The sequence below is a fragment of the Triplophysa rosa genome, linkage group LG2, assembly GCF_024868665.1.
Source record: "Triplophysa rosa linkage group LG2, Trosa_1v2, whole genome shotgun sequence".
Classification (NCBI taxonomy): Eukaryota; Metazoa; Chordata; class Actinopteri; order Cypriniformes; family Nemacheilidae; genus Triplophysa; species Triplophysa rosa.
Window position 1 is genome coordinate 14,631,508 of NC_079891.1, and position 13,591 is coordinate 14,645,098.

Genomic DNA, 13,591 nt, shown 5'->3' on the forward strand with positions numbered 1-13,591 from the left:
ACTGTGTTAGATTGGCCTTGACAGAGTGGTTGTAGCAGAGGGACACACATCTGTTATTTCACATGAACTCTGCTTTCATTTTCATAGCGATTTACATACTTCTCCATCAGGTCCAATGGACCCCATTGCTTCTGCGTCACCAGCTTCCTTCTGAAGGTTAAACATGACAGCAATGAGTAAGTATTGAATGTTTAATGATCATAATGATTTTATAAACAGACCAAGCAAAGAAAAGAGCTGAGCAAACTTGTTGGTAATACATTACAATTCAAAATACGTCATTTTGCATTTTGTTTTTCAGCAGTGCCTCGTACCTTCTTCTTCTTTCGCTTTCTTTTCTTCTCCTTGGCAGCCTGTGCTGCCTTGTGCTCATAGACAAGTTCGGTGAGGTTGGCCACATATTCGTCTGTCTGTTGAAGGAGGTAGGCCAGACGTTTGTCCTTCTTCTGATCAATCAGCTTCCTGTAACCCTCTTCATCCTCAGCCTACATCAGACAGACAGAAAACAGACAGAGAGCCATTGAGTTGCACTATTGCACTTTTTATGGAGTATTTTAGATGCTCCAGATTGCCGGTGCTGAAGTTCAACATATTCTACCATCAGTCTCCTCATTCTCTCCTTTTCAATTCGTTCTGTCTCTTTTTTCTGTTCTCTCTCTGTGTTGGTGTGCCAGGTTGCGATGGCCTTAGTGAGCTTCTGGATTTTTCCAGAGATGGACCTGTGATATTCTTTGAAGTCCTTTGCATGCTGCAGGATGCTGTTGAGATACTCCTATAAGAAGAAAAATAGGATAATGCAAACTTCTTGAAAGGGATAATTTAACCAAAAATGAAAATGTTGTCATGAATTACACATCATCAAGATATTTGAATAAATGTTAGCATCTTTGACTACCGTTTTTTTACTTAAATCTCAGTCCCTAACATTCTTTTAAACTGTCCCTTTAATTATTAGCAATGCAAACTCCACAACGGCCTAGCTCATCCAAAGTTAACAATTCTGTCATCATTTACTCACCCTCATGTCATTTCAAACATGTGTGACTTTCGTTTTTCTGCAGAACACAAAAGAAGATATTTTGAAGAATGCTGGTCACCTTGCATTGGTTTTGTGTGTGTACAACAGAAGTGAATGGGTACCGCCGTCGTTCGGTTACTAACATTGTTCAAAATATCTTCTTTTGTGTTCTGCAGAAGAATAAAAGTCAAACAGGTTTGAAATGACATGAGGGTGAGTAAATGATGACAGAATTTTCACTTTAATACTGGGGTCATATCATTGAAGACAAGAGGTCAATATAATTTACAATGTTTGGCCCCTAAAAAGCTCATATTTTATGTCACAGTTTACTTTATTCAGACCATTTTCCACTTTTCCATGTGGCCACTTTTATGGTCACAGTGATATGATCCGAGCCAACCTTTGCAATATGATTTTTTTGCTGTCATAAATTATTAGTGTACTTGGTGTACTATTTACAAGAATTTACAAGCAAGACATTTCTGCAACTTGTCTTGCTAGAGGAACAGTTCACGCAAAAATGAAATTCTCGTATAATTTACATACCATCATTACATCCATTATTAAAGTAATCTAAATGTCTCCAGTAAGAGAAAATGTTATTTTCAACGTATTCGGTGATGCAACATTTTGTTGTTTTGACTTTTAAAATGTTCTCATGTAATATTTAAGTCAATATGCCACCTGGATACCCGGGTATATCAGCATTGTACTGTGTGAGTTTCTCTGGATTTCATGCACATGTTGGAGTGTTTTCACTCCGTTAAATGGATTTAACTTGGTACACTGGTCATGCATCCATCACCTGGTGTTTCTGTCTGCGCTTTCTTTCCTGTTCAATCTTCTGTTGTTTCTCTAGTTTCTCTGTCATGCGAGCCTCTCTCAGCGTCTGTCTCTTGCTGCGCTTGTAAGCCTTGGAGTTCAGAGCGGTCTCCAGGGTCGTGTCCCTGCGCATGCAGGCTACAACATCCAGCCTCAGCTGAGAGAGAAAAAAATCAATCACATTCATCTGTGACTAAATGTATTACAGCTAATGAACTGCGTCAATTGATAATCATATGCTGAAGCATTTCGAACATATTTATTGTAATCTTTGCTAATTACTGCAGAACAAGGCTCTGTCTTTCCAAGCGCTGTGTACTGATAGCAGTGCAGCAATGGCTCCCTCTAATGGCGGATTTCATTACACTGTGTAAATTAAACATTCATTGAACAACACCATCCACATAATAATGATAATATGAAGAGGACAAAGCTCAATGGAACATGCAAATCGCGAACGTGCATGAGCAATTTTCACTTGGCTTATTGTAAATGATTGTGTTTAATTTACTGTAAAGCAGTGGCAAATGTGAAAGGTTTGATTCCGTTTTACTAGTGTAATTTATTCCTGTAAATTAGCTGGTAAAAAGCTCATTACGAAAATTTGAGAGATCAATTACGTGTGCTTGTAAATGTGAGAATTATCTGAGCGGTCGCTGGGCAAGGGGCATTTCTTTTACCTGCCGCTGGAAATTGAGCAGTCTCAAAGCCTTCAGCTCCACAGTAGCTTTAGTACGCAAATCAGGTGGCAACGAACCGGGAAGATTCTCCAGCTGCTGAATTCTGTGAGCAATCCTGGCCTGAAGTCTTTTGACAGATGAACAAACATGGAGAAAGACAAGTCAATTAAATGCTTATAAATTATAAAACGCTGTTTTCTACCAGAGTAATAGAGCTATCATGGGCAAAGAATAAAACCAAAATCTATCGTTCATCCACAGATCACTAGACTCATTGTTCTACAAAGAAACCTCTGACATGTTCTTTCCAGCCATTAATAATTTCTACTACCCCTAGAGCTCTCCAGACGATTGAATCACCTGCAAGATCTGAACCTTTCACACCTTAGATGATAAAAAACTGTTTTTGTGACCTCATCATACATCGGCGCCAAACAATCAGCACAGTCCTGTTGCTGCACTTCTGAAGAACTTCAGAGAACTCAGAAACACAAAGGTAATTCACTCTCCTCCAACACTTATTAAAGTTTCACAAAGCACATAACGCCATTGACTGTTCTGACGAAACCTTACAAAGACATAAGCAATAGAAAGTAGTTTAATGTCACTTTTAAACTTTATGTATTTGTGGACCCAAAATCAACTGTGAAGCCCCACCCCCAACTGATCTGATACAGTATCATACAATATTGTTATATAGTTGTTCCGAGCATTCAAAAATGCTGTTTTGTTGTCCTGTGATTTTACGTAATGCTACTATCCCTGGCAACTCGGCTAACCCTTGCTGGTAGGTATTATATCTAATACCAAAATCACATACCGGTACTCCCTCTCCTGTAGGAGGTCCACCGGATCCAGACCCTGAGGTTTTTGAATGGGGGTGATGCGATTTTGCTTCTGCTGGAGCTGAATGATGAGAGAGGGCTGGCCTGGTCCTGGCTGCAGCTGAATTTGGGGTTGTGAAGTGAGGGAAGTGCTTGGGACAGGTTGGGTGGCAGTAGGAGCCAGTGGAGGGGCTGGAGAGGGTCTGCCACTGGGAGCTGGGACCGGCAGCTTCTGTGGGACGCTAGAGGTCTCTGCACCTTGACCTAAAAAGAAACAAGGCCCAAAACATCATTGTGAACCAATGTTAGTTGCTTTTAGTAGAACTGCCTATTGTAGTAAAAAGTTTGATCATATTTAATGATTTCTTCAACGCTCCAGCAGATGTTAAGTTCACTTCTTAGCACAGTGTCAACTGATGACCACAAAAAATGTTTTGTCTTTAATACCCAAGCTAAAGAAGTATCCATGAATTTGTGCTACAAGAGGCTATGTTCAAAAAAAGGAATAAAAAACAGTGGTGTTTCTGGGTATTTATTTCGGCTAGGAAAGAATGAATCACTGATGGCAAGCACACTATAAATGCCTATAGTTCTTTCTAATAAAGAAACATGCTCTAAAAACATTGTTTGGCATATGGCATATGACCTCATTCAATTTACATGAATCAAAGTATAACCAAAATAATTGCTAATGAAATATAATGACTATTGTTATTGTATTCAGTCATATGATCAACACCTGAAAAGCAATTTCAAACAATTCAATACAACAAACAGTGCAATTCAACAACAGTAAATCAGGAAACACCTATATCAATTGACTCATCAATTAATAAATGGAATCATTTTCAATGTACTTGAACTTGTAGGTGACATTCCTGTCCACGTATAGCAATCTATGAATGAATTCATTTTAAAGCAAACCCTGAAAGAGGGTTTAGCCTCTGTTAAAGGTATAAAAACCCAATAATAAAATGATTCGTACACACACCCTCGTGTCATTTCAAACGATGAGTTTCTTTCTGCAGAACAAAACAAGATACAAGAACGTTGGCAACCAAACAACACTGGCATTGGTATTTACACAGTTTATAGGCTTTTGTTGATAACATTTTATTATAGTACGGCATTCTAACTGGTTAAATTAATTGATTAAATGTAAGTGTTTGACATGAAAAACGTCTTGGTTACGGATGTAACCTCAGTTCCCTGATTCCCCTGGGTTCGTCTTGAGAACCTATCATCTTCTGAGTATTTTGAAAAGGCCAATGAAAATTGGCGAATGAAATTTGCATGCCGGACTCCTCCCCAGATGTCCGGGTATAAGAGGGAAGCCGGCGTGCTCATTCATTCACCGTTTGGTCTGAGGAGCCTGAGAGCTGAGGGGATTTGAAATGCCTATTGACACTGCGTGCCCATTGCACACGGCACCCCAACCCTGCAGGGAGGCATCCGTCGCACCACGATGTGCCTGGCCCCTGCCCTAAGGGGACCCTTGTCCGCAAGAAGGTCGTGGGAGAACAAGGGGTTAGGTTGAGTCGGCAGAAAAGTGTGATGACCCTACGCCTGCTGCCGGTGTGCCACGCTCTCCAAGGAACCTGACTCTGTAGCCAGTGTTAGAGCGGTCGTATGTGCATCGACCTGAGGGGGACCACCCCCGCCGAGGATGCCATGTATTCAGAGGCCGAGGATGCCTCTGAAATTGTTTCAGGGGGACCTCTGACTGCCTGAGAGCTTCAGGCAGTTCAACACTGATCGCTGCCTCCGGGAGGCAGCGTGGGCGCGGGCTTCCTTGTCGCGGGTCTCGCGCCCCCCGCGAGGGGTGAGCGGGGCTGCTCATGAGGACAGAGTCGAGTTCCATACCGAGAAAGAGGATGCTCTGCACCGGGGAGAGCTTGCTCTTCTCAGTTGACCTGTAGCCCCAACCGATCTAGGTGCCGGAGCACCAGGTCCCTGTGTGTACACAACAGATCTCGAGAGTGCGCCAAGCTGAGCCAGTCATTGTTGATAGTTTAGTACCCACACACCTCCTTCCCTAAGGGGAAGGAGGGCGGCTTCCACGACCTTCGTAAAGACACGTGGAGACAGGGACAGACCGAAGGGGAGGACCCTGTACTGATATGCCCGTCCCTCGAATGCGAACCGTGGGAACGGCCGATGTCGAGGGAGGATCGAGACATGAAAGTACGCGTCCTTCAGGTCGATTGCCATGAACCAGTTCTGACACCTGACAGACGTCAGGATGCACTTCTGCGTGATCATCCTGAAAGGCAGCTTCTGTAGGTGCCTGTTGAGAACACGCAGATCCAAGATAGGGCGCAGCCCCCCTCCCTTTCTTGGGGACAATTTCTTGGCAACACCCGTTGAACATCTCGGCTGGTGGACGGGCTCGATCGCTCCCTTCGCCAGAAGGGTGGTGACCTTGGCCCAAAGTACGGGAGCATCCTAGCCTCTGACTGAGGTAAATACGATGCCCTGAACTTGGGCGGGCGACTGGATCGCGTAGCCGAGATGGATCGTCTTCCCTAGTCAGCCTGACAGTCTGGGAACCCGGCCAGGCTCCCAGAACTGTGACGGGGGACTAAAGGGTCGATCTTCTTCATCGTCTTCCCGGGGGGTGGTTCGATGGCTAGCAGTATGGATTTCTTGCCGGGGGAGGTCCCCCGGGGAGGAGATCGGCTCTGCTGTTTTTCCTGCCTGGCGACTACGCAGCTCAACGCACTGCAACGTGTTTATACTCGACATTGCGCTTTGAGAGGAGACTCTCTTTTGAGAGTAAGTGGGTGCTAGCCCCCCGGAGGGGGCCAGCAGATGGTGAGACAGGGCAGGATCCTATCCGATTTCCCAGCGATGTTGCTGGGGTCGGGCCCAATGGTAGCCTCAATCTCCCCAAGATCTTCCCATGAGGGCGACTTCCGCCGCTGCTGATGGGGTGATGGTCTCCTCTTTGCTGTCTCCTCCAGGGGGCCGCCTGAGTGGGGGGGCGCCAGAACTGGAGGACGTTGAAGAGGACCAGGGCTGCTGGGAAGCAGACGGTGTACGGGACTTGACGGCCGAGGCAGCCGAGTGGCGGCACGGGAGGACTGCTTCTTTACTGTCGAGAACTGCGGCTCGACAGTAACACCAACCAGCCCCCTCCTTGCGAGACGGGTGCGTCGAGAAAGCAGACCTTTTCGGCGTACTCATCTGCGCAAGGTTCGGCCAGAGGAGTTTCTCATGGACCATAAGTGTGGACATCGTCCGACCCAGGGCCCACGTGGTCACCTTGGTCGCCCGTAGAGCGAGGTCGGTGGCAGCACGGAGTTCCTGCATAAGCGCTAGGCCGGTCTTACTCCCGTGGAGCTCCCTCAATGCCCTGGCCTGGCAGGAGCCATAGCGTGGAGAGAGGAGGCAGCTTGGTCCACCGCAATGTAAGCTCTCGACAACAGAGATGTCGAGACCGCACATGCTTTGGACGGGAGTCTAGGATGAGCCCCCCCCCCAGGTAGCCACCGCCTACGGGCACGGGTGCACAGCGGCGGCACACTCTACCTGGGGGACATCGACGTATCCTCTAACTGTCTCAACCTCAAGGGAAGAGAGGGTGACAGAACTTTGTTTGACGTGAAACGTGCCGGAAAGGGGGCATTTCCAGTTCTTACTAAGTTCCTAATTCACTTCCGGTAAACACGGCACTGGGGGCGGGTGTGGCTTGGAGCTGCGCTCAGACCCAAGGCGCCATGTAGCCAGCCGCGAGCGCTGGGAGAGGCAGTGCGTGCACTGCAACCCAACACTCACGGCGGCCCGGGAAAGCATGGCTGACATTTCGACGGCCGCTTCTTCCTGGGCTCGACCCCCCGAGGGAGAGAGCCCAAGGAATCGTCGGAGTCGGATGGCAGTACGTCACCCCCCGATGCTGCAAGACCTCATCTTCACGCATCGTGTCCGAATACGTGATTGAGGAGTAAGACGGTGGGACCGTCTCCTGGGGGACGATCAGATGAGCGAGACGAGGTGCGAACGGTCCGTGAGCCAGCGGCTGGCGGATTATCGCTCACAGTAATCCTCATATCACCCTCGCTGCTAGCCGTAGCGGACGTCCCGTGGGAACACAGCCACCCGTGACGCAACGTCTGAATCGTCACCGCCCGCAGTGCGGGCAGGACGCATCCACAACGTCTGCCCCAGCGTACTGGAAGCAGGCATCGTGTCCGTCCCCCTCCTCGATGAGTGTGTTGCACCCATGAGAACAGCGGGACAAGCCACGCTGGAGAAATTTGCTCTTTTAGAAAAGGAAATTTGCTCGAACACCTCCGGAACTGCCGAGACGCCCAGGGGAGAGTCACTGCAGGAAGGGACCGTCCGCTGCACCACGTCGTAGATTCCAGCAGAATATTGATCACTGAAGATCGCTGTGACGCTCATCAGATGCACAGGCTCTGAAGAACAAACGGTGAATGAATGAGCACACCGGCTTCCCTCTTATACCCGGACATCCGGGGAGGAGTCCAGCATGCAAATTTCATTCGCCAATTTTCATTGGCCTTTTCAAAATACTCAGAAGATGATAGGTTCTCAAGACGAACCCCAATCTGTCGGTTCGACACAATGTCGAGAGACCGACAGAAAGGGAACATGCATACACATTCAGAAGGGTAATTATAAATATTGCCAATAATAGGGATGTAACAATATTATCCATATTATGGTTACGCAATAGCAAAATTGTCTCAGTATTATCGTGGTCACATGACTGTATGAAATGATAGGTCATCCAGGCCTTTAACATAGAGAATGAAATTTTTGGACCTTAATGGAGAAGTTAATTTCTGACCCTAATATTTCTCAAATGATCTTCTTTTGTGTTCCACAGAAGAAAGGAAGTCATACAGGTTTTAAAAGATGGATGTACATTTTGTGGTGACAGAACTTTTGTTTTGGGTAAACTCTTTAAAGTTAAAATCATTTTCCAAGTTTTACCCATATAGAGCACTCTCGCCGCGTTTACGAGCACGAGATACAGGTAAAATGAAAGAAATCAATATAACAGTCACACATACAGAGAAGGTTACATGGCTCCAAGATCCTTTACCTGCATCTGCTTTTGTTAATAACACTGAAGAAAATGAAATGTTAAATGTTAAATGTAAAAGTACTGCAATTTGTCACGAAGGAACAGAAGCAGCATAACTTTAAGTATACAAAAATTCAATAAATCTGGAAAGAAATCAGAACTCTGTGTAGCATGTAAACACTTTTTAGGATACGGGTTTTATCAGAATATGAACTCAAAATATGTTGTAAAAATGGTGTCTGATTAGAATATAACAGATAAAACACTCAATTAAAACATAAAACTATTTATTCCGAGATTACCTGACATACTATTTTAGCAAATTTTAATTGGCTAATTCTGCGGTCATACTAGACATTTATAACGAAAAGTAATGTGTGATGTTGTCCAGTTCTCCCTTGATTTACAAAGGGAGCAAAATTCATAACTTTTCGGATAAGTATAAACGAAAATCAACTTTGAAAGTTTCAACTTTCAAAAATGAGAGTCTGTGTTCAAAACTGTCTCATTACATTACCCAGATTCTCAGTTGTAAGCTTATAATGATTTATAAGTTCAACTGTCATCTGACGTCAACCCACAGGATAAGGATAAGTATGTGAAGCATATTTTGTTTCAAACAGAGATGGTTATCGAGACGCCAAGTCCTGGATTGCAGTTCAAACTTAAAATAAGCTCTTTTTTGACAAGAATTAGACTTTCACCAACAAGTAATACTAGACTGAATTTTGTGTGATATGGCCCACTAGTAGCCCAACCCACACTCACCCTCAGGCCATGGTTTTGGGCCAGAACTCTGGCTATAGGTCTGCATTCCTGGAGTAGGACAAGGGCCACTGGCAGGCCCTCCATGAGGCATTGGCATACCTACAAACACAAGTTTACAGTAATAATGGTAGGAAGCAATGCTATTGATATTTAACTAACATGATCAAGAATATTCATACAAAAAACAGTGCTCAGCCTAATCTGAAACTTTTGAAATGGACTCATCAAAACATATAAAACTGTATAGCAGAAAACTGTATAACTGTCTGTAACACATAAAATGATAAACAGCAAGCTATATTGTTCATCAGTATTGTAAAGCTCAAATCTCTTCAACCAATCCCAGCATTCACCTGGAGGTCTGTTGTAGGCCCCACTGTTGACAGGCGGCTGCTGCTGCATCGTGGGAAGGCTCCTCTTGCCCTGCAGAGCCAACTGCAGATTCTCAGGCAGAGGCTGACCACGGCCCAGGATCTTGTATGCCAGGATCTGAGCCCTGAGTTGCTGTAGCTGGGCTGGGCTGAAGGGAGACTGCCCCCTGGCCTGCTGTCCCATTCCCTGGGGATCCACGGGCATCATGGGGCCTGACTGACCCTGAGGCATTTGCGGCGGGGTTGGTCCTCCCCCTGATATTGGGCTATGCACATGCTCAGACACCTGGGCCATTGGCGAGGGATGAGGGGACATGTATCCTAAATGGAATAAACAAAAGTTTTAGCTAAATTCTATTCACATTTTAAAGCTGACATCCCTCATATACAAGTGTTTAAGATTTACTAGATGAGTAAACTGTGTTCTTTTCATGAACAACCAGTTAAAATGAATATTTATTTATTTCTATATAAAGATGTTTTAAGACAAATGGGTCTGTAATAGCTACCAATGTGTAAAGGTGATAACAACATTTCCCCGGACATGAATAAACAACAAAGATCATAGGATGTGACAATAATTAGTGGCACATAAAGGCAGGCTTTAAGGTGAGGTCACACTAAATAAATAAACACTGTCAGATAATTTCCTTTATTTACTTCCAAGGTTATTCTTTTGAACAAGTTCAACCGAGCATCCTTCAAAGTGCAGAATAAAAAGATCCTCACATTCTCTTATGGTGAGCTGAACTATAATTAGAGTTAAAATTACACAACTGTGATTATTAGTTTGTTGCCTATGTGCAATTGTACCTTGACTGTGTTGATCCATAGGGCTTTGTGGAGGACCCATGCCGCTGTGCAGGGATCTCATCCCCACCCCTTTCATCTGTCCATAATGCATATCTTCCCCCATCCCCTTCTCATGCATTCCCTCCATGGGCTGAACAGAGGCAAGAAAATTAGTCAACTTTGTGGTTAAAACATAGGGTTCAACTATTTAACAACTAATTCTATGACATGTGTTTTCACTTTCTGTTCTATTTATCTTATAACTACTGGTATAATCAATGTCAAACGTAATGCCCCAAAGTACCTTATGCATTGGGTGCACGCTGTCCTGAGAATAATCACCGCTACCTTGTCCCTGCATAGCAAGGGGGACACTTGGCGGCCCTGGGCTGGGGCCCATCATGCTGTGTACAGAGCCAGGAGAGGGGCCAGGTCCAGGGCTAGGCCCTAAAATGGGTCCAGGAGACAGGCCAGCACCTGGTGAGGGACCAGAATGAGACATTCCAACCGGTGGCTCGTTGGGGGTGGACATCTATTAGAGAATCTGTGGAAAGGGTGGACCGGAGGTTGAAATAATGAATTTCTACCAGTGTTCAAAATACCAAGAATAAACACAAAAATACAATAACAAAATAATTATGATTATTATTTGATCACTACATAAACTCAAAATATTTACAATTTCACTGATTATCATTTCACTTCACAAGACCTACTGGATACATTCACCCAAAGGAGTCATTTGGATTTTTTTTTAGTTTAATCATAAATAAAGTACTTGTTGGACCTTTAACATTTTGACCCCAATATAAGAAGATAACATGACTGCATTTTATATCATATTATGATATAAAATAATATTTTATAGTCATAAAATAATATGGGAGAATGAGGTATTACTTATATTTTAGAGAACTATTACTTTAATAACCAATGGAGTTAAGACCCATTTAAAGATAAATAGTGACAGCCTATTTATATTAAATTATTTGTGTTTAACTGAAGTAAGTCATATACATATTCTGAGATGGCATGAGGGTCAGTAATTTACCAAAGTTTTGTGTAAACTATTTCTTAAATAAAATGTGTAACATAAAAAGTTCAGGTGTGAATTTGCCTTGCTCTCTGGCAAGCTTAAGCACCCAAAAATGAATTCTATTACTTGCTGAAGGATTGTCTGATTATTATTATTAATGTAACTATTTATTTAACAATGGCACTTTTAATCATAGTGGATTTGAGGCCAAAACACTTAGCATCTCGAGTAAGAACACCCCATAACTCTTCACGCCTAATGCACAGCCAACAGTGGCTATTACTGCTTTATTATGAATACGAAACCATGTCATATTGTTTATATCCTGTGGATTACCCTATAAGTAGTTTAAATAAATATGTTCTAGAATCGAAAACATTTTAAGTTATAATTTATATTGTTTCGAATAGTGATTAAGGCCGATGTGTCCTTTTCGCGTTATTTAAATGAAAAAGACAAGTAACATTAAGAAGATAACAAAAAGAAGAAAAGCACTCATCCTTCCATACAATCAAAAGACAGACAGAAGACAGAGAGGCTTACAATAAGTCAACAAAGTTTATACAATAACTTCTAAGGAGTTACAATGGCCCGACACGCCCCCTAAGCGACACTATCGAAAATAAAACGGGATAAAAATAACATACTTGTGTCGTCTACAGGCACATTACCACTCAATTACACATTCATTTTTAATTACAGTAATTATTCGTATACGGTCGATTTGTCGTTCAAAATTGACCAGACTTGTACCGAATAACTATAAATATATGATCTGTTACTTAATGCAAAAAAGTAACGTAACGTTAGGCCCTTCTTTGATGTCAAAAACAGAATGACAAAAACTTTTCAATAACATCTATTTAATTGGGAGCGGTCGGTGAGAACCTTCGGGCTGTTTTAAAATAAACCACTGGGAGGAAAAGAGAAAATAATGCATTTAATCAGCAAACACATGCGTTTGTCGCAGGGGTGTATTAAAATAGAGTTGTGCTGATCGGATCATGGCTTCCTCGACCTGCTGTCACGACTGTCTTCCCCTCACGCCATTGCAGTTTCTTTAAATCTCAACAAACTTTCTGGGATCCTTCCACAACAGCGCACTCTCAACACAACAATAAACCTGTTTTTTTCCATTATCTGGCTTTAAGTAATATGTTTGCCATTTCTCAGAGAAGCGGTTTATTAACATGTTTCGTGATTTGTTAAATTCAAAAGCAAGCAAACAGTTAAGCCCCCGTCTGATATAATCAAGCAGCAGCTCGCTAACCATCAGTACAGTTATGTTAGCATGCTAGCCCGCTACATTTTAATCAGCAAAAACAAACTAATATGCTCCCTACTGACAAATATACATCAGTATAAATGTCCAAGCAAAGAGTATTTAAACTCAGTTACCTTCCGCGAGGTAAAAACCCCAATAAAAGATCTAGCGCATTATTTCAGCTTCAAAAATATGACTGCCATTTGTTGATCCCCTCCCCCCACCGTTTGCTGACAAGTTGAAGTTCGTGCATTTTTGGTGCTTTTCCTTTTCCGATTTGTTGAGAGAGCAGGAAATACAGTCCTCTCTGGTGTGTGATTGGTTGAGGATTACATAAATCATTTCGTGATCAGTTTGAAGGCGGGGCTTCCGCTTACACTTTCGCTACAGGACGTGCTGGGACTGTCGTGCAGCTCCGAGTCCTCGGTCGTTTGAGGACACGCACTATAAAACATTACGCTTTCACACGCATTTGAGGGCATGTACTCTGTAGCTGTTTCTAGTTGAATTCACGTCACGAGTGTCTGTGGGAAACTGACGAAATAAGCATAAAGTGTATATATTGAATAAATTCATCGAGTAAAGTTATATAGGATGCATATGCATGCTGTAACAAGCATATAGTTGTGTATGCAGTGCATTGCCACGAATCTCATGCATAAGTAGGTATATGTCAATTAAATTCGATGTTTTGTCAGTACACTGTATTGTTGTCTTGTCAGAGACCTCAGCACGAGACACAACTGTAGTTTTGCAATCTCACCACACGAGTGAGACAGTGTATTAGAAATGAATAGCGTCGCATTACATACTGCATAAACGCGGAGATGGAGTCTCTGTCAGCTAATGCAAGGTAAAATCAGTGTTAATAGGATAAATCGTGTGTTTATTATAAACTAAATAATTATTATTCAATCATCTTATCGAAACTGCCCTGTGTGTAAACAGTAATTGAAATGT

General features: G+C 43.2%; 1 protein-coding gene across 4 annotated transcripts in view; it reads right to left on the reverse strand.

Annotated features, from left to right (window-relative positions):
* The window catches only part of smarca2 (SWI/SNF related, matrix associated, actin dependent regulator of chromatin, subfamily a, member 2), a 111,705-nt gene extending 98,829 nt beyond the window's left edge, over positions 1-12,876 (reverse strand). For all 4 annotated transcript variants that reach the window (XM_057323239.1, XM_057323223.1, XM_057323231.1 and 1 more), the window contains exons 1-11: positions 12,766-12,876; positions 10,636-10,875; positions 10,353-10,482; positions 9,522-9,860; positions 9,169-9,267; positions 3,344-3,611; positions 2,524-2,650; positions 1,827-2,000; positions 599-772; positions 315-485; positions 100-150 (exon numbers count right to left, since the gene is read on the reverse strand). In XM_057323239.1, coding sequence (XP_057179222.1) covers positions 100-150; positions 315-485; positions 599-772; positions 1,827-2,000; positions 2,524-2,650; positions 3,344-3,611; positions 9,169-9,267; positions 9,522-9,860; positions 10,353-10,482; positions 10,636-10,863 — 1,761 coding nt within the window. In that variant the 5' untranslated portion in view covers positions 10,864-10,875; positions 12,766-12,876. The remainder of the gene's footprint in view (positions 1-99; positions 151-314; positions 486-598; positions 773-1,826; positions 2,001-2,523; positions 2,651-3,343; positions 3,612-9,168; positions 9,268-9,521; positions 9,861-10,352; positions 10,483-10,635; positions 10,876-12,765) is intronic.
* Between the last annotated feature and the right edge of the window lie 715 nt (positions 12,877-13,591).